Genomic DNA, 19,452 nt, shown 5'->3' on the forward strand with positions numbered 1-19,452 from the left:
CTAAAAGTCCCTTATACTGCGAAGTTCCTACTACTACTATTATTGAAAGTAAAGGGCTGGGCATGGTGGCTCACACCTGTAATACCAGCACTTTGGGAGGCTGAGGCAGGCTCCGAAGTTTGAGACCAGGCTGGGCAATGTGACAAAATGCCATTTCTATAAAAGTTACAAAAATTAGCTGGGCGAGGTGGTGTGCGCCTGTGGTCCCAGGAGGGAGGCAGCCTACTCGGGAGGCTGAGGTAGGAAGACTGCTTGAGTCCAGGAGTTCGAGGCTGTGATTGTGCCATTGCATTCCAGCCTGGGAGACAGAGCGAGACCCTGTCTCAAAAATAAAAAATTAAAATTAAAGAAAGTTTCATTACTGTTATTATTGATGTTTAATAAAAAAGGGAAGAACATTAAGATTGGAGGCAAAGCGAAATCATGATTAAGGAAGGAAGTTCAATGAGCAAAAATAAAAAGGCTTCCCTATATTCTAGAAGGAATATTTTAAAATTTCCCAAATGGTCAGTCAGCTTGGGAATGTAGACCACTTTACAGTTTTCCAAGCATGTTAAGCCATTTGATCCTTATAACAGTTTTGATTTTGGTAACCCATGTAGTATTATCCTCTTTATGAAGGTAAAGAAACTTGAGTTCTGTGGCCTTCATAAGTTTACCTAGGGTCACATATTTGGTAAATGAGAACTATGACCAAAATCTGGATCTCCCCACCTTACTTTGTCCAGTATACTTTCTACTGTACTTCCTTTTCAGTAGCAAGGTAAAATACTGAGCATTTGAAGATGGGACAACTTTTAGCTTTCATAGCTCTTTTTTGTTGTTGTTGTTGAGACGGAGTCTCGCTCTGTGCCCAGGCTGGATGGCAGTGGCCAGATCTCAGCTCACTGCAAGCTCCGCCTCCTGGGTTTATGCCATTCTCCTGCCTCAGCCTCCCTAGTAGCTGGGACTACAGGTGCCCGCCACCTCGTCCAGCTAGTTTTTTTGTATTTTTTAGTAGAGACGGGGTTTCACCGTGTTAGCCAGGATGGTCTCGATCTCCTGACCTCGTGATCCGCCCATCTTGGCCTCCCAAAGTGCTGGGATTACAGGCTTGAGCCACCGCGCCCGGCTAGCTCTTTTCAAAATGTAATTAAACATATATATGTAACAAGAATAGCTCATAAATTACAGAAATTATTGTTAATTGAAGTTCTTTTGGCACATTGAATTGCTTTGGCTTGATTGGTGTTAACTTTGGCATTGGTCCTAGTTATATATTTAGAGCTTCTGCTACCTCTATATCCAGAACTTCCACTGGTAAAATGTCAGGTAATGAATGTTTCTTTTTTTTTTTTTTTTTTTCCGAGGTAGGTCTCACTCTGTTGCCCAGGCTGGAGTGCAGTGGCGCAGTCTTGGCCCACTGCAGCCTTGACCTCCCTGGGCTCAGATGATCCTACTATCTTAGTCTCCCAAGTAAGCAAGACTACAGATGTGCACCACCATGTCTGCTTATTTATTTATTTATTTATTTTTGAGATGGAGTTTCACTCTTGGGATTACAGGCATGCATGAACATGCCTGGCCAGTTTTTTGTATTTTTAGTAGAGAGGGGGTTTCACCATGTTGGCCAGGCTGGTCTCGAATTCCTGACCTCAAGTGATCCACCTGCCCTGGCCTCCCGAAGTGCTGGGATTACAGGAATGAGCCACTGCGCCTGGCAAGTGTTAGACTTTTAAGGATGAGGGGTATTTGAACAAAATGGGGATGGAATTCCATACTGAGGACATGGTGAAGGCATGGAGATAGGGAAGGCAGGATAGGTTACAGTCCTATATCACAGGAACAAGAGGCTCTGACTTTGATTCTTGGCATTGATCAAGATGCATTCAAAACTTGCTTTTAACTATATTGAATTACTTTTAAATTTTTTTATTTGTATTAAAAGAATATCCTTTTTTTGAACATAGGAGAACCTTTCACAAGCTTTTAAAAAAGCAATTATGGCCGGGCACGGTGGCTCACGCCTGTAATCCCAGCACTTTGGGAGGCTGAGGCAGGTGGATCACGAGGTCAGGAGATTAAGACCATCCTGGCTAACATGGTGAAACCCCATCTCTACTAAAAATACAAAAAATTAGCCTGGCGTGGTGGCGGGTGCCTGTACTCCTAGCTACTCAGGAGGCTGAGGCAGGAGAATGGCGTGAACCCGGGAGGCAGAGCTTGCAGTGAGCCGAGATCGTGCCACTGCACTCCAGCCTGGGCGGCAGAGCGAGACTGCATCTCAAAAAAAAAAAAAAAAAAAAGAGCAATTATGGCTCTTGAATTTGCAGGTATTCTAAAAAAGGAAAATATGCTTTAAAATGTAAGCATTTTGATTAAGAAAAGTTAATTTTGAACAGATTATTTCATATTTCATCACTTCATCACTCCCTTATAAACTCTGCACCTTGGAAAACCCAAATACTTTATTTTTATTTATTTATTTTTTTGAAACGGAGTTTCGCTCTTGTTGCTCAGGCTGGAGTGCAATGGCATGATCTCAGCTCACTGCAACCTCTGCCTCCTGGGTTCAAGCAATTCTCCTGCTTCAGCCTCCTGAGTAGCTGACCACGCCTGGCTAATTTTGTATTTTTAGTAGAGACAAGGTTTCACCATGTTGGTCAGGCTGGTCTCGAACTCCTTGACCTTGGGTGATCTGCCCGCCTTGGTCTCCCAAAGTGTTGGGATTACAGGCATGAGCCACTGCACCTCGCCCCAAATACTTTAAGTTCTTTCTTGGAAAGGCTGGAGTACCCAAATACTTTTAATTTTTATTTTACCTGGAGTCCTTGCACCTGTTACTCCCTCTGCTAAAAACATTGTTTTTGTCTCTTATCAATTCTTATTTTCTCATTCTTTTTTTTTTTTTTTTTTTTTTTTTGAGACGGAGTCTCGCTGTGCTCCCAGGCTGGAGTGCAGTGGCGTGATCTTGGCTCACTGCAAGCTCCGCCTCCCGGGTTCATGCCATTCTCCCGCCTCAGCCTCCCAAGTAGCTGAGACTACAGGCGCCCGCCACCACGCCCGGCTAGTTTTTTGTATTTTTAGTAGAGACGGGGTTTCACCATGTTAGCCAGGATAGTCTCGATCTCCTGACCTCATGATCCACCCGCCTCGGCCTCCCAAAGTGCTGGGATTACAGGCTTGAGCCACCGCGCCCGGCCTATTTTCTCATTCTTTAGAGCACCTTGGACATCACCTCCACTGAAAAGGCTTTCTTGAACCTGCACAATTTGTTTGGTAGCCTTTCTGTGTGACCCATCTTTGCCAGTGTTTACCAGTCCTAACAGTGCTTATCCTCTATGTTGTAATTGTTTGTCTGTCTCTCTCACAAGCAGACTATACCCTTTTGAGGGTTGGGACTGAGTTTTGTTTGTTGTTGAATCTCTAGCCCCTAGCACAGGCCTGTTTCATAGTAAACAGTAAATGTTGGTTGAATGAGTAAAACTAGCTTTAAATTTATGGAGAAAATATGCTCAAATTAACTAAATCTATTTTACTGTTTGGGGTTTTTGCAGATGGAGCTTTATATTGTGTTTGTCATAAATCTACGTATTCTCCTCTACCAGATGACTATAATTGGTATGTATTAAAACTCAATTGAAAAAATAATAGTCTTAGCTATATCTGAAATAATTTAATTTTATTTCTTGTTTTGATGTCTTATGCTTTCGTTTCTCATTATTCTTTCCTTAATTTTGTTTTTAAAAATTGTTTTAATGATTTTATTTACCCAGTATCTGAGCTTATAAACATTTTAAATAAAAATTATTATCATTGTGTTTCACTGAATATTTAATTTGTTGTAAGACAGACATGCTGTTTAGAACTGCCGTCCTTTCTAAAGCATGCTTTAGCTTTTTGGAAAAGTTAATTCGTTTTTATAGGGTTCATATCTGTTAGCTTAAGCTATTATTTATCTTTTCTTTTGTTTGATATTGAATAATCCTAAATTACACATACTTAATTTAACCACCATTCATTTGGTACTTATTCAATTTAGTCACTATGATAAGAACTAGGAATAACATATGACATTGTCTTTTTCCTCTGCAGCAGAGTCTGATATGCAGAAACTGCAACGTATTTTCTTAATCTGTGTTGTTTTTATTACAAAATGATAATAAAAATATTTTTTCTTCTCTCTTGACACTAGTTTTATTTTTATTTTGTTTTCGAGATGGGGTCTTGTTCTGTCGCCCAGGCTAGAGAGCAGTGGTGTGATCTTGGCTCACTGCAACCTCCACCTCCCATGTTCAGGCGATTTTCCAGCCTCAGCCTCCTGAGTAGCTGAGACTATAGGCACGTGCCACCATGCCTGGCTAATTTTTGTATTTTTAGTAGAGATGGGGTTTCACCATGTTAGCCAGGCTGGTCTCAAAGTCCTTACCTCAGGTAATCTGCCCACCTGGGCCTCCCAAAATGCTGGAATTACAGGCGTGAGGCACTGCAACTGACCTTTTATTTTTTTGAGACAGGTTCTCACTTTGTCACCCAGGCTGGAATGCAGTGGCGCTATCTCAGCTCACTGGAGCCTCAACTTGCGAGGTTCAAGTAATCCTCTTGCCTCAGCCCCCAAGCGGCTGGGACTACAGGTGTGTGCCACCACACCCAGCTAATTCTGTATTTTTTATAGAAACGGGGTTTCAGCATGTTGCCCAGGCTGATCTTAAACTCCTGAGCTCAAGCGATTTGCCTCCCTCGGCCTTCCAGCATGCAAGGATTACAGGTATGAGCCATCATGGTTGGCCTTTTATTTTTATTTTTGAGACAGGGTCTCACTTTGTCGCCCAGACTGGAGTTCAGTGACGCTATGTCAGCTCACTGCAGCCTCAACCTCCCGGATTCAAGCTCTCCTCCTGCCTCAGCGCCCCCAAGTAACTGGAACTGTAGGTGTGTACCACCACACCTGGCTAATTTTTTTTATTTTTTGTAGAGACAGGATTTTGTCATGTTACCCAGGCTGGTCTCAAACTCCTGAGCTTAAGTGATCCTCCCGCCTTGGCCTCCCAAAGTGTAAGGATTGCAGATGTGAGCTACCACACCTGGCCTTGACACTAGTTGTTCATCTAATGAGTACTATGATAGCGATGAAACTGGAGTAGGTAACATTTTTTGAACCTGGAAAGATTGAGTCATATGTGTGTTTTGCATTATATAAAACTACCTTCTCATGAAGAAATCATTTGACAGATTAAATGTTCATTGTAGCCATGTTATAGTATTCAATCTTGTAACCATGGTGAAACAATCTAATACCTATTCTCTGTTACCTACAAATTATTTTGTTGTGGTATTTAAGCTGACATATTCTGTGGGATGGTCTTCAGTTGTCTCCTGTGTTTTGGGTACCAGGTTTGCCAATCCAGTGATGTAGTATCTTCTCTTCAGCAATTTGTGATTAATTAATTTTAGCTTTTTTTTTTTTTTTTTTTTTTTTTTTTTTTTTTTTTTTTTGAGATGGAGTCTCATTCTGTTGCCCAGGCTGGAGTGCAGTGGCATGATCTTGACTCACTGCAGCCTCCGCCTCCTGGGTTCAAGTGATTCTCCTGCCTCAGCCTCCTGCGTAGCTGGGAGTACAGGTATGTGCCACTACACTTGGCTAATATTTGTATTTTTAGTAGAATCGGGGTTTTGCTAGACTGGTCTTGAACTCCTGACCTCAAGCAATCTGCCCACCTCGGCCTTACAAAGTGCTGGGATTACAGGCATGAGCCACCACGCTGGGCCCAGAATGATTATTCTTAAAGCTAAAATTAGGCCGGGCACTAATTTTAGCTTTAACCTGGAGTGCCCATTGCACTCCAGCCTGGGTGACACAGTGAGATTCCATCTCAAAAAAAAAAAAGAAAAGAATAATCATTTTGCCTTAAATACAATATAACTTTATTTCTAAAACATTCTTTTTTAGCAACGTAGAGCTTGCTCTGACTTCTGATGGCAGGACAATAGTATGCTACCACCCTTCTGTGGACATTCCATATGAACACACAAAAGTATGTATGAGAAAATGTCTTGTAGTTTTTAATTTGCTGTTAGAAATGTTTGTACTTCTTTATAGTATCCAAAAAGAAGGGAGTCGTCTGATTTTCCTTGCTTTAGATTTTCTTTTGGCTTTTTAATTTTACTATTTTGATTTTTCTCTTATTTATTTTTCATCTGCTTTCTTTACAGTCTTTTGTTTTTTTCAGAATACAAAGTGAACCATTTAAACACAATTATGGCATCAGTTTTCTGGTCTAAAAGATTTGGTAGATTTCTGGTTAAAGATCAAATACATCTAATATAAAATTATAAAATGCATTGTCCCATACTGCCCCATATTATAATCTAGAAAATTATGAATAAGTTGTATTTTAGAGTGCTGTTACAAATAAAAGTTATATTTTAGAGTGCTGGGATTACAACTACTTTTTTACTGTTGGTTCTGACGGTTTTTTTTTTTTTTTTTTTTAACATTTGGTGAATTTGTTTTTTTAATTTTTATTTTTTAATGGGACAACATAGGTATGTATTTTGAATGACTCAGTTAGATTTCTTTCCCTATTTTTTTAAAAAAATCAAGTACTAGACAGAAGAGGATTTTGTATTGTTTTTAATATAATTTATTTTTAGTTTGACCCAAGTCTTTTTTTTAGTTTTGTATTTGAAATGCTTTTTCCTATTTCTTTAAGCCTCCTTCTACTAGGTAATGTTTGATTTGCTTTTTTTTTTTTTTGAGACAGGGTCTCACTCTGTCGCCCAGGCAGGAGTGCAGTGGCGTGATCCGGCTCACTGCAACCTCCACCTCCTGGGTTCAAGCTATTCTCCTGTCTCAGCCTCCCAAGTACCTGGGACTACAGGCACCTGCCACTACGCCCAGCTAATTTTTTAATTTTTTTAAATTTTTGTATTTTTAGTAGAGACGGTGTTTCACCATGTTGCCCAGGCTGATCTCAAACTCCCAAGCTCAGGTGATCTGCCTGCCTCGGCCTCCCAAAGTGCTGGGATTACAGGCATGAGCCACTGTGCCCGACCTTGACTTGCTTTTTGAGGAGAAAATAATTAGATGGTTTAGGTCATCACATGATGTATTTAGTGGTACTTATTTTTAAAAATCATCATTAAAGTCAGGGTGCTGGTTGATTTGACAAATAATTTCTTTCTTTCTTTTTTTTTTTTTTTTTGAGACCGAGTCTTGCTCTGTTGCCCAGGCTGGAGTGCAATGGCGCGATCTCGGCTCACAGCAGCCTCTGCCTCCTGGGTTCAAGTGATTCTTCTGTCTCAGCCTCCTTAGTAACTGGGACTACAGGCGTGCCCCACCACACCCGGCTAATTTTTGTATTTTTAGTAGAGACAGGGTTTCACCATGTTGGGCAGGATGGTCTCAATCTCTTGACCTCATAATCTGCCTGCCTCAGCCTCCCAAAGCGCTGGGATTACAGACATGAGCCACCGCGCCTGACCAACAAATAATTTCTATATTCCTTTTTAAACTCACCATTTTGTCTCCCTGCTTTGTTAGGAAACAAAAGCCAGGTATCATAGGTACTAATCCAGTGCCTCTTTTGTATCACTTAGTTGGGCAACGTTGAGAAAAATAGGCCTACATCACTGAGTTTTGGCCTGTAAACCCTCCAGGTCACACCATGTTGTGCCTTTGTCCATTGTTATTTTGTTGAATATCTTCGGTTTATTTGCCCTGTTTTAGCAATTATACTAAGAATGCCAGGTCATTTCACATCATCCAGACTCTTATCCCCATATGGCTCTTTATATCTCTGAATCTGACCGTCCTCAACTGTCAAAACTTTCCCACTGTACTTGTAGAACTTACCACCCTTGACAGAATCTCTTACAACCTTAACCTATTCCAGAATGTTGCTTCACCTTCTGACTCTAATAGAAACCTGCCTGTACCCTGGAGACATTACTTCCTCAGCAGTTCTTTTAAGTAGTTGCTGTTTTCTCTCTCATACTCTTTTACCACTGAGTCTAAAGATGGGGAAGGTATCTCTGTAGCTCCTCATTGTCAAATCTAGATAATTTCTCTTCCTTCCTAACAATTTCTGGCTTTGTAGCTTGTATCATCCAACTACATCATTTACTATCTTTTTTTGTTGCTGTTATCTACCAACTGCCAGGTAATTTCTCCTCCTCTACCACTCTGCACTTCCTTGAATTTTCTAAGCTTGCTGTCACACTTTCTCCAATACTGTTTTACCCTCATTCTTTGTTACTTCAATATCCATGTAGATGATCTAATACTGTGGTGTCTCACTTCTTGATCTCTCACTACGTCAGCCACCCATTTCCATGGGAGGATTCCCTAGAGATATTCTAATTACCAATAATTGCTACTCCTCTTTTCCAATCTAAATTTTAAGAAATCCAATCGTTAACTACCAGTCCCTCTTGGTCTCCCAGCTCCAAGAATTATTCATTCCCTCTTTGTAACCTACATCCATTGATCCAACCACTTTTTCACAGTCCCTCATGTATCTCACACATTCTCACTCCCTCCTTACCCAGCACAGATTCGTATCATGGTTTATCATTATCATCATTCCTCTGTATACATGCCCACCTCCCCTGCATCCTCTTTCTTTCTTGTATTTCCCTTGTTTTGACAATTATCTTCTCTGCCACATCATCAATATTCTTCTCTAGTTTAGGTAAGTAATCACTCCTACAAGTTTTCAAGTAAATCACTCCACTGCCACCATACTGACCACAACCGCAGCTGTTTTTCAACTGTATTAGGCGAGCTCCCCACTCAGAGCTTTTGTATTTCCTGCTTCCTTTGCCTGGAATGCTTTTACCTCATAGTTTACTCCCTTTCCTTAAGGTCTTTTTCCTTATCTGTTATCTTGTGTGGCCTTCCTTGGCTACTGCATTTCAAGTTGTACCTTTGCTCCTGTACTCTTTGTTGTCCTTTGATTTACTTTTCTCAATAGCATTTATTATTTCTAGCATACTGGATGTTTTCTGGCTGTCTCCCATCACTAAAATGTAAGCTCGATGAGGACAGGGCCTTGTGTGTTTTTTTCCCATGCTTGGTCTTCAGCACCTGGAATAACACTTTGAACTTGAACTTGGTAGGTGCACAATAAATATTTTTCTATTAAGTGAATGAAATTGTTCCTTCCTCTTCATGCTTAAGGGTTTTATGTTTTAGGGCTAAGAGACATTCACATGAGAAAGCAGGAAAGTTTTTTGTTTGTCAAGCAACAAATTGTAGATTGGGCTGCAAAATAAGAAACATTCTTGAGAACATGTTACTATTAGAATAATAGTAACATGGGCTCAAGCAATCCTCCCACTTTAGCCTCCTGAGTAGCTGGGACTATAGAGGCACACACCACCATGCCCAGCTAATTTTTACAATTTTTGTAGACAGGGTCTCACTATGTTGTCCAAACTGATATGGAATTCCTGGACCCAAGCAGTCCTCACCTTGGCTTCCCAAAGTGCTGAGCTTACAGGCGTGAGCCACTGTACCTTGCCCAATCTGGTTTTTTTTTTTTTTTTTTTGAGACAGAGTCTCTGTCAACCAGGCTAGAATGCAGTAGTGTGATCTTGTCTCATTGCAACCTCCATGCCTCCCCAGGTTCAAGGGATTCTTATGCCTCAGCCACCCAAATAGCTGGGATTACAGGCACTCGTGACCACGCCCAGCTAATTCTTGTGTTTTTAGTGGAGAGGGGGTTTTGCCATGTTGGCCAGGCTGGTCTCTAACTCCTGGCCTCAAGTGATCTACCTGCCTTGGCCTCCCAGAGTGCTGGGATTACAGGCATGACCCACCATACCTGGCCCCATTCTGGTCTTTTTGACAAAGCTCTGACTTGGCTCCCTTTCTACTTTTCACTGATATCTTTGTTACTTTGCATTTCTGTAGTGCAGTCATGCATTGCTTACTGATGGGGATATGTTCTGAGAAATGCATCATTAGGCAATTTCATTGTTATGTGAACATCATAGAGTGTTACTTATGCAAACCTAGATGGTGTAGGCTACTACACATCCAGACATTATGGTATAGCCTATTGCTCCCAGGCTACAAATGTATACAACATATTACTGTAGTGAATACTATAGGCAGTTGTAACACAATGGTAAATATTTATGTATCTAAACGTATTTAAACATAGAAAAGGCACAGTAAAAATGTGATATAAAAGATAAAATGTAATACACCTGTATAGGGTACTTAGCCAAAAATGGAGCTTACAGGACTGGAAGTTGCCCTGGGTGAGTCAGTGAGTGTGAAGGCCTAGTACATTATTGTACACTGCTGTATACTTTATAAACAAACACTATATGTTTAGGCTACACTAAATTTTTTAAAAAATATTTTTCTTTCTTTAATAATAAATTAACCTTAGGTTACTGTCACTTTTAAACTTGATAAACTTAAAAAATTTTTTTTTTTTTTTTTTTTTTTTTTTTTTTTGGGACGGAGTCTTGCTCAGTCACCCAGGCTGGAGTGTGGTGGCGCTATCTCAGCTCACTGCAAGCTCCGCCTCCCAGGTTCACGCCATTCTCCTGCCTCAGCCTCCCGAGTAGCTGGGACTACAGGCGCCGCCACTACGGCCGGCTAATTTTTTTGTATTTTTAGTAGAGACGGGGTTTCACCGTGTTAGCCAGGATGGTCTCGATCTCCTGACCTCGTGATCCGCCTGTCTCAGCCTCCCAAAGTACTAGGATTACAGGCATGAGCCACTGCACCCGGCCAAAACATTTTTAATACTTTTTTACTCTTTTGTAATAACACTTAGCTTAAAATATCGTGTACAGCTATACATAAATATTTTCTTTATATCCTTATTCTATAAGCTTTTTTGTATTGCAATTTTTGTTTGCACTTTTTAAACTTTTTTTGTGAAAACTAAGACACACACATAGTCTAGGCCTACACAGGGTCAGGATGATCAATATTACTGTCTTCTACCTCCACATTTTGTCCCACTGGAAGGTCTTCAGGGACAATAACATGCCTGGAGCTGTCATCTCTTATGATAACAATGCCTTCTTCTGGAATACCTCCTGAAGGGCTTGCCTGAGGCTGTTTTACAATTGACTTTTTTAACAAGTAGAAGGAGTACACTCTAATGATAAAAAGTATAGTATAGTAAATGCATAAACCAGTTGCCTAGTCATTTATTATCATTATTATTATTATTTTTAAATTATTTTGGTTGAGACAGGGTCTCACTACATGTTGCTTTGGCTGGTTTTGAACTCCTAAGCTCAAGCCTCACAAAGTGCTGGGATTACAGGCGTGAGCCACTGTACCCTGCCGTTATTTATTATTATTATCAAGTATTATGTGCTATATATAACTGTATGTGCTATACTTTTATACAGCTGGCAGTGCAGTCAGTTTGTTTACTTTAGCACCACCACAAACATGTAAGCAATGCATTGCACTGTGGCTTTCTGCACCATCACTAGGTGACAGGAATTTTTTTAGCTTCATGATAATCTTATGGGACCACTGTAGTATACACTGTCCTTCATCACTGTACATTGTTGACCAAAACATTGTTATTATTTCAGACAGAATCTCGCCCTGTCACCCAGGGTGGAATGCAGTGGCATGATCTCGGCTCACTGAAACCTTTGCCTCCTGAGTTCAAGCAATTCTCCTGTCTCAGCCTCCCAAGTAGCCGGGATTACAGGCATGCACCACCATACCTGGCTAATTTTTGTATTTTCAGTAGAGACAAAGAGTTTCACCATGTTGGCCAGGCTGGTCTTGAACTCCTTACCTCATGTGATCCGCCCACCGCGGCCTCCCAAAGTGCTGGGATTACAGGCGTGTGTCACTGCGCCCAGCCTCAAAACATTCTTATGCAGCCCATGACTTTACTTAATTGTGCCACCTCCATTGCTTTTTAAAAAACATACATATAAAAATAGAGATGGCGGGGGGTCTCACGATGGTGCCCCGGCTGGTCTCGAACTCCTAGGCTGAAATATTCCTTTGCTACTTTGACCTTCCTAAGTGCTGGGATTGCAGGTGTGAGCCACTGCACGTGGTCCACATTGCCTTTTTTTTTTTTTTTTTAATTGAGACGGAGTCTGTCTGTGTCACCCAGACTGGAATTCAGTGGCGCGATCTTGGCTCACTGCAGCCTCTGCTTCCTGGGCTTAAGCGATCCTCCCATTTCAGCCTCCTCAGTAGCTGGGACTACAGGCATGAGCTATCATGCCTGGCTAATTTTTTGTATTTTTTGTAGAGACGGAGTCTCCAACTCCTGAGCTCAAAGTGATCTGCCCAAAGTGCTAGGGTTAACACGTGAGCCACCGCACCTGACCACATTGCCTTTTAAAGAGGTCTTGTTTCATGTGCATAAACTAGATATAAATGTATGCTATAATATTTAATACAGTGGTAGAATGTAGTTGTCACTAATAGTGTATGAATGTAAAGAAAATATCTGTTTGAATTGTTTCTTACTGGTTGTAAATTCAGATTTTCATTGTATTATAATACATATATATAGTAATTTTAAAGCAAGGCAGTGTTACAGTCTTGTTACATATATATTATTATTGAATATGTTACTTTCATTATGATAGCTTTATATAGTATTGAATGTTACAATCTTTGTTACATACCTTAATAACACTTAATATTTAAAATATAGGTAACTTGACCCTCCAAGATAGTGATTCCTTTTGTTTTCTGTTTTGTTTTATTTTGTTTTGTTTTGATACAGGGTCTCTTTCTTGCTCAGGCAGGAGGGTACTGTACAGTCATGGCTCACTGCAGCCTTCAACTCCTGGGCTCAAAGGATCATCCTGCCTCAGACCCCAAGAAGCTGGGACTGCAGCCGTACACCACCACGCCTGGCTAATTTATTTTTTGTTTTTAAAATTTTTTTTTTTTTTTTTTTTTTTTTTTTTGAGACGGAGTCTCGCTCTGTCGCCCAGGCTGGAGTGCGGTGGCCGGATCTCAGCTCACTGCAAGCTCTGCCTCCCGGGCTTATGCCATTCTCCTGCCTCAGCCTCCCGAGTAGCTGGGACTACAGGCGCCCGCCACCTCGCCCGGCTAGTTTTTTGTATTTTTTAGTGGAGACGGGGTTTCACCATGTTAGCCCATGTTAGGATGGTCTCGATCTCCTGACCTCGTGATCTGCGCGTCTCGGCCTCCCAAAGTGCTGGGATTACAGGCTTGAGCCACCGCGCCCGGCCCGCTGTTTTTAAATTTTTTGTAGAGATGAGGTCTCACTGTGTTGGCCAGGCTGGTTTCAAACTCCTGGGCTCAAATGGTCCTCCCACCTTGGCCTCTGAAAGTGCTGGGATTACAAATGTGAGACACGTGGCTGGCCAAGACAGTGATTCTTAAACTCTTTAGTGAGCCACTATTACTGGTGGAATATGTTGTATATCATTCATGTGTGTCGAGGAGATGAGATTTTTAGTAATCATTAACTTTGGGGGAAAGGTATTTAAATAACAATAAAGCACTGTTTGGTGGCATTTTAGTCACCTGAAATGAAAATGTTGAAAATTTTTCTGCTTCCATTGGATATAAGAAATGTCATTTTCTTTTTTTTTTTTTTGAGACGGAGTCTTGTTCTGTCACCCAGGCTGGAGTGCAAAGGTGCAATCTTGGCTCACTGCACCCTCTGCCTCCCGGGCTAAAGCAATTCTCGTTCCTCAGCCTCCCAAGTAGCTGGAATTACAGGCATGCGCTACCATACCAAGCTAATTTTTGTATTTTTAGTAGAGACAGGGTTTCACCCTGTTGGCCAGGCTGGTCTTGTCCTGACCTCAGGTGATCCACCCGCCTCGGCCTCCCAAAGTGCTGGGATTACAGGCGTGAGCCACCGCGCCCAGCCAAAAAATGTCATTTTCAATGAAAAGTTTTTCAGTTTCTCACCTTAATGATATATAAAGTGAATGGTAAACTTTTAAGTTAAAAAATAATAATAGACATAATTTATACCTTTGAGAAACAGAAACTAAAGTAATAAGTACTTTATTACTGTGGAAAATAAGAATGTTAAATGAGGGCTTTCTTTTTTTCTTTTTTTCTTTTTTTTTTCTATTTGTAGTAGAGACAAGGTCTCGCTGTGTTGCCCAGGCTGGTCTTGAACTCAAACTGAAGTGATCCTCCCACCTTGGCCTCCCAAAGTGCTGGAATTACAGGCATGAGCCACCACACCCGGCCTTTCTATTTTTCTTTCTCTTTTTTTTGAGACACGGTTTCACCCTGTCACCCAGGCTGGAACGCAGTAGTGTGATCACAGGTAGCTTCGATCTCCTGGTCTCAAGTGATCCTCCCACTTCAGCCTCTCGAGTAGCTGGGACTACAGGTGCATGCCATCACGCCTAGATAGTTTTTAAATTTTTTTGTCTGACCATGTTGTCCAAGCTGGTCCCGTGCTTTGGAACTCCTGGGCTCAAACGATTCTCCTGTCTTGGTTTCCCAAAGTGCTGGGATTACAGGCATGAGCCACTCACTGCACCTGGCCTAAATAATAACTTTTTTATTAGAAAAGAAACCTAAAATTTGGTGTGAGAAGAAAAATATTTCTGACTAATGAATAATGCAACTAAGTGAAACTTTGTTTTGATAACTTATTTGCCCTCCCTAAAGTACTATAGTGAATTACTGAGTATAGTAATTGTTTTATTGTAATGTCGAACAAATGCTGGCTAACATTCCCACATCTTCATGATGTTTGTTACTGATTATTTTGTAGCCTATCCCTCGGCCAGATCCTGTGCATAACAATGAAGAAACACATGATCAAGTGCTGAAAACCAGATTGGAAGAAAAAGTTGAACACCTTGAGGAAGGACCTATGATAGAAAAACTTAGCAAAATGTTCTTTACTACTAAGCACCGTTGGTATCCTCATGGACAGTAAGTTTTCTTTTCTTTTCTTCAATCCCTACTAGATACAGTAAGGAACACCTTGATTTTCTTGCAGAAACAAACTTGTGAAGTGGTATTTTACATGAGGAAATTAACCCCAAGTATAATCACATACTATTTTGTACTTTTTTTTTTCTTTTCTGAGACAGGATCTCACTTTGTCACCCAGACTGGAGTGCAGTGCCACAGTCTCAGCTCACTGCAGCCTCAACCTCCAGTGCTCAAGTGATCTTCCCATTTAGCCTTCTGAGTAGCTAGGACTACAGGCATGTGCCACCACACCTGGCTAATTTTGTTCTTTTTTTTTGAGTCTTGCTCTGTCAACCAGGCTGGAGTGCAGTGGCATGATCTCGTTTCACTGCAGCCTCCACCTCCAGGTTCAAGCGATTCTCCTGCTTCAGCCTCCTGAGTACCTGGGACTACAGGCACGTGCCACCACACCCGGCTAATTTTTTGTATTTTCAGTAGAGATGGGGTTTTACCGTGTTAGCCAGGATGATCTCGAACTCCTGACCTTGTGATCCACCTGCCTTGGCCTCCCAAAGTGCTGAGATTATGGACGTGAGCCACTGAGCCTGGCTCATTTTTTTTCTTTTGTAGAGGCAAGGGCTCACTTACTGTGTTACCCAGGCTGATTTTAAACTCCTGGAGTCAAGTGATCCTCCTCCCTCAGCTGGGATTATAAGCATGAGCCACTGCCACTGTACTTTTAAGTTTACATATAATTTAGCTAAAATGAAATAGTACTTCTTTTTTTCTTTATTTTAATGGGGGAATTTAACCAGAGCTTTCAGTGAATTTTATAAGAGTTCTTGAAAATTTTTACATTCTATGATGTATTCATTTGATATGTTGTTTTTGTTCATTTTCCTGTTAAGTAATTGATTGTGTCTTCAGCCTTTTATTAATTTCTTTATCAGATTTTGAGTTACTGCAAAAAATATTGGGTTACAGCAAATGATTGGGCAGCATATGTTGTTCTCAGTTCCCTTAGAAACTATAATTGCCCTGATGTTCACAAACGCTCACATTTTCCATCGATTCTTACCTGCCATTTGACTCTGGCATTAATTAGTTTTCCTTTTTTTGATTTTTTTCTTTTGTATCTGTCTTCTTCCATACCAAACTATAAGATATTTTTGTTGTTTATATTTGAACAAACTTTTTTTTTTTTTTGAAAAGGAGGTCTCACTGTGTTACCCAGGCTGATCTTGAATTCCTGGGCTCAAGCAATCCTCCTTCCTCAGCCTCCTAAGTAGCTGGGATTACAGGCACACTCTGCCATGCCCAGCTAGTTTGAACAAAACTTTGTTCTTACTTGTTTAACTCAGTAACTAGCACTGGGCTGGGTACATTTAGAGAATTAATGAATATACATTCATCGAGCTGCTCTAAGTGCTGGTTAATGCAAAACATAATCCCTGTTTACAAATTGTTTATAGTCAAGGAGGGAAGGAAGTGGAGTAAATAAACGGTTAAATCAAGTGTAATTGAGCCTTGAAGGAGGGTTAGGAGTTAACCCATTGAGAATGAGGGGTAAACTTCACAGGCAGAGGAAATAGCATTTCAGATAAAGTGTGTGGGGGAAATTACTAGTAGGTCAGATTATGGCACCCAGAATATTAATTTATTATAACAAAACATAGCCCATTGTTTTCTGTGTTAAGAAGCCCCTTTCTTAATAATCTCTATAATAAAAGTGATTTTTTATATCATTTTCCCAAGGAAAAATATTGATTTTTTTTTTTTGCAGGGGTGGGGCCAACATGGTCTTTCAATTCCTGCTTCTCTTTTGTATCTCCTTCTTTGATTTTTCCTTCTTATTTATTTTATTTAATTAATTAATTTATTTTTTGAGACATAGTCTCACTCTGTCGCCTAGGCTGGAGTACGGTGGTGTGATCTCAGCTCACTGCAACCTCCGCTTCCCAGGTTCAAGTGATTCTCCTGCCTCAGCCTCCCAAATAGCTGGGACTATAGGCATGTGCCACCATACCTGGCGAATTTTTTGTATTTTTAGTAGAGATGAGGTTTCACCATGTTGGCCAGGCGGGTCTCGAACTCCTGACCTCAGGTGATCTGCCCACCTTGGCCTCCCAAAGTGCTGGGATTACAGGCGTGAGCCACTCCTCCGGCCTTCTTATTTAATACCCACTTTGTTTATGCATGCTACCTGGATTTTTCCTTATATTTTTAATTGTAAAGTTAGGATATGTGCAGACAAATTAGGGAACCATCTGATAGCCCTATATCTTAAATCATTAAATCTCATTATATTCTGAGATTTCTTTTTATGATTCTTAACATCTCTCATGTTTATTTTTGTCTTGTATCACATTATCCAGGTATTTGAGTTCAAACCTTGTTTCAGCGTCTTCTGTAATGGCTTTCCATACCTGTTTCTTTCCTGCATGTTCCATATTGCTACAATCTGTTTTAAGCATTCAGAACCAAATAATTCTAAAGGTGTGTAACCTGACAGAGACAAGACTGAAGACAGGGAGAATAATTAGGAGTCTTAAAACCAAGCATGTTATCTTTAGACATTTGTGTTTAGTACCCTAACTATGTTTAATCTTATTTACTTAATCTTACTGCTAATCAGCTTTTGACTACTAGTTAGTTTAATCTCCTGATATTTTTTTTCCCATCAAAACTACTAGGCATTTTTTATTGTAAATTAACTTTAATTAGAGGGACTTGATTGTCCCAATATCTATCCTAATAAAGAGCTTGGCAAAAAAACCCCAGAGACTAGTTTATGTGTATAAAGAGAAATTTTATCTCTAGGCCTTGTCCTTGTAGATGTATCATCTTGCTGAATTTTCAATAAGCCTATGTGTAATCACTTATCGTTCAACACATATTTATTTGGTATCTATATATATATTTTGGGTTAATGTGAGTCATTTTCAGGTGTTGGTTTCTGGATGTCAGTGACCATTTCTTTCTTTTTTTCTATCCCTCTATCTATCTGTCTGTCCGTCTGTCCATCTGTCCATCCATCCATTGATTGATTGATTCATTCATTCATTCTCAGCTTGTTTTCCCTAGTCAGACTATTTCTTTTTAAACCTCATTTAATATATAGAAGGATGTTTTACTAAATATTTCACAGTTCTTAAGTTACAGCAGTCAAAAGAATGGGACTCATTATGAATTTATTAACTGGGGATATATAACTTCTTAAATAAGTTTTTATTAAAAGGTATAAAACACATTTTATTTTTATTTTTATTTTTCTGAGACAGAGTCTTGCTCTGTTGCCCAGGCTGTAGTGCAGTGGTGCCATCTCGGCTCACTGCAACCTCTGCCTCCTGGGTTCAAGCAATTCTAGTCCCTCAACTTCCCAAGTAGCTGGGACTACAGGCGCACACCACCATGCCTGGCTGTTTTTTGTGTTTTTAGTAGAGACGGGCTTTCACCATGTTGGCCAGGCTGGTCTCAAACTCCTGACCTCAAGTGATCCCCCTGTGTTGGCCTCCCAAAGTGCTGGGATTACAGGTGTGAGCCATCACGCCTGGCCAAAACACACATTTTTTAAAAGTATTTTTAAACTATGCAGAAGTATTTAAAATATAAAATGGAAATGTTCTCTATTTCTATGTTCCCCATAGGGAATTGGGTATAATATGAGGTAGGGCTATTCTTAGAGGTAGAGGTTAACCTACCTAGATGTTGAACATCTTTTCGTGTGCTTATTGGCCATTCATATGTTTGGGTTTTGGGTTTTTTTTTTGTTTTCAGTTAAGTATCTGTAGAAATATTTTGTCTATTTTTTAAAAAGCAAATTGGGTGTCTTATTAAGGTATAAAACTTAACAGACCAAAGTGGTATATGAGCTATATGCTTTGTAAATTTTGTTATCTAAGCTTGCTTTTCACTATGTATGTTTAATGTATGTATGTATGTATTTTAATAGATACTGTCTTAGATGTGGTTTCCTAGAAGACCGTAAGATAAGGATTTTTTTGTTGTTGTTGTTTTATTTCAATTTTTAGCTTCAGGGGGGTACACAAGAATATATTGTGTGATGCTGAGGTTTGGAGTATGATTGAACCCATCACCCAGGCAGTGAGATAGTGCCCAATAGGTAGTTCTTCAGCCTTCTCTCACCTCTTTCCCTCCTGCCTGTTGTCCCCAGTGTTTTTTGTTTCCATCTTTATGTCCATGTGTACTCAATGTTTGGCTCCCACTTATAAGTGAGAACATGTAGTATTTGGTTTTCCGTTTCTGTGTTAATTCGCTTAGGATAATGGCTTCCAGCTGCATCTGTGCTGCTGCAAAGGACATGATTTTGTTCTTTTTTATGTCTGTATAGTGTTCCATGGTGTATATGTACCACATTTTCTTTATCCAGTTCACCATTGACAGGCACCTAGATTGATTCCCTCTCTTTGCTGTTGTGAGTAGGGCTACAGTGAACATACAATTACATGTGTCTTTTTGGTGGAACAATTTCTATTCCTTTGGGTATTTACCTAGTAACGGGATTGGTGGGTCAAATGGCAATTCTGTTTTTAGTTCTTTGAGAAATCTCCAATTGCTTTCCATAGTGGCTG

At 40.3% G+C, this 19,452-nt stretch overlaps 1 protein-coding gene across 3 annotated transcripts in view; it reads left to right on the forward strand.

Moving 5' to 3' along the window:
• MRPL42 (mitochondrial ribosomal protein L42) overlaps positions 1-19,452 on the forward strand; it is a 61,779-nt gene that overhangs the window by 30,919 nt on the left and 11,408 nt on the right. For 2 of the 3 annotated variants that reach the window (XM_031650667.1, XM_031650666.1), the window contains exons 3-5: positions 3,537-3,600; positions 5,930-6,014; positions 14,715-14,878. In XM_031650667.1, coding sequence (XP_031506527.1) covers positions 3,537-3,600; positions 5,930-6,014; positions 14,715-14,878 — 313 coding nt within the window. Of the gene's footprint in view, positions 1-3,536; positions 3,601-5,929; positions 6,015-14,714; positions 14,883-19,452 lie in introns of those variants that run through there. The other variant, XM_031650668.1, reaches the window with a different exon arrangement.

The sequence above is a fragment of the Papio anubis genome, chromosome 9 (assembly GCF_008728515.1).
Source record: "Papio anubis isolate 15944 chromosome 9, Panubis1.0, whole genome shotgun sequence".
Classification (NCBI taxonomy): Eukaryota; Metazoa; Chordata; class Mammalia; order Primates; family Cercopithecidae; genus Papio; species Papio anubis.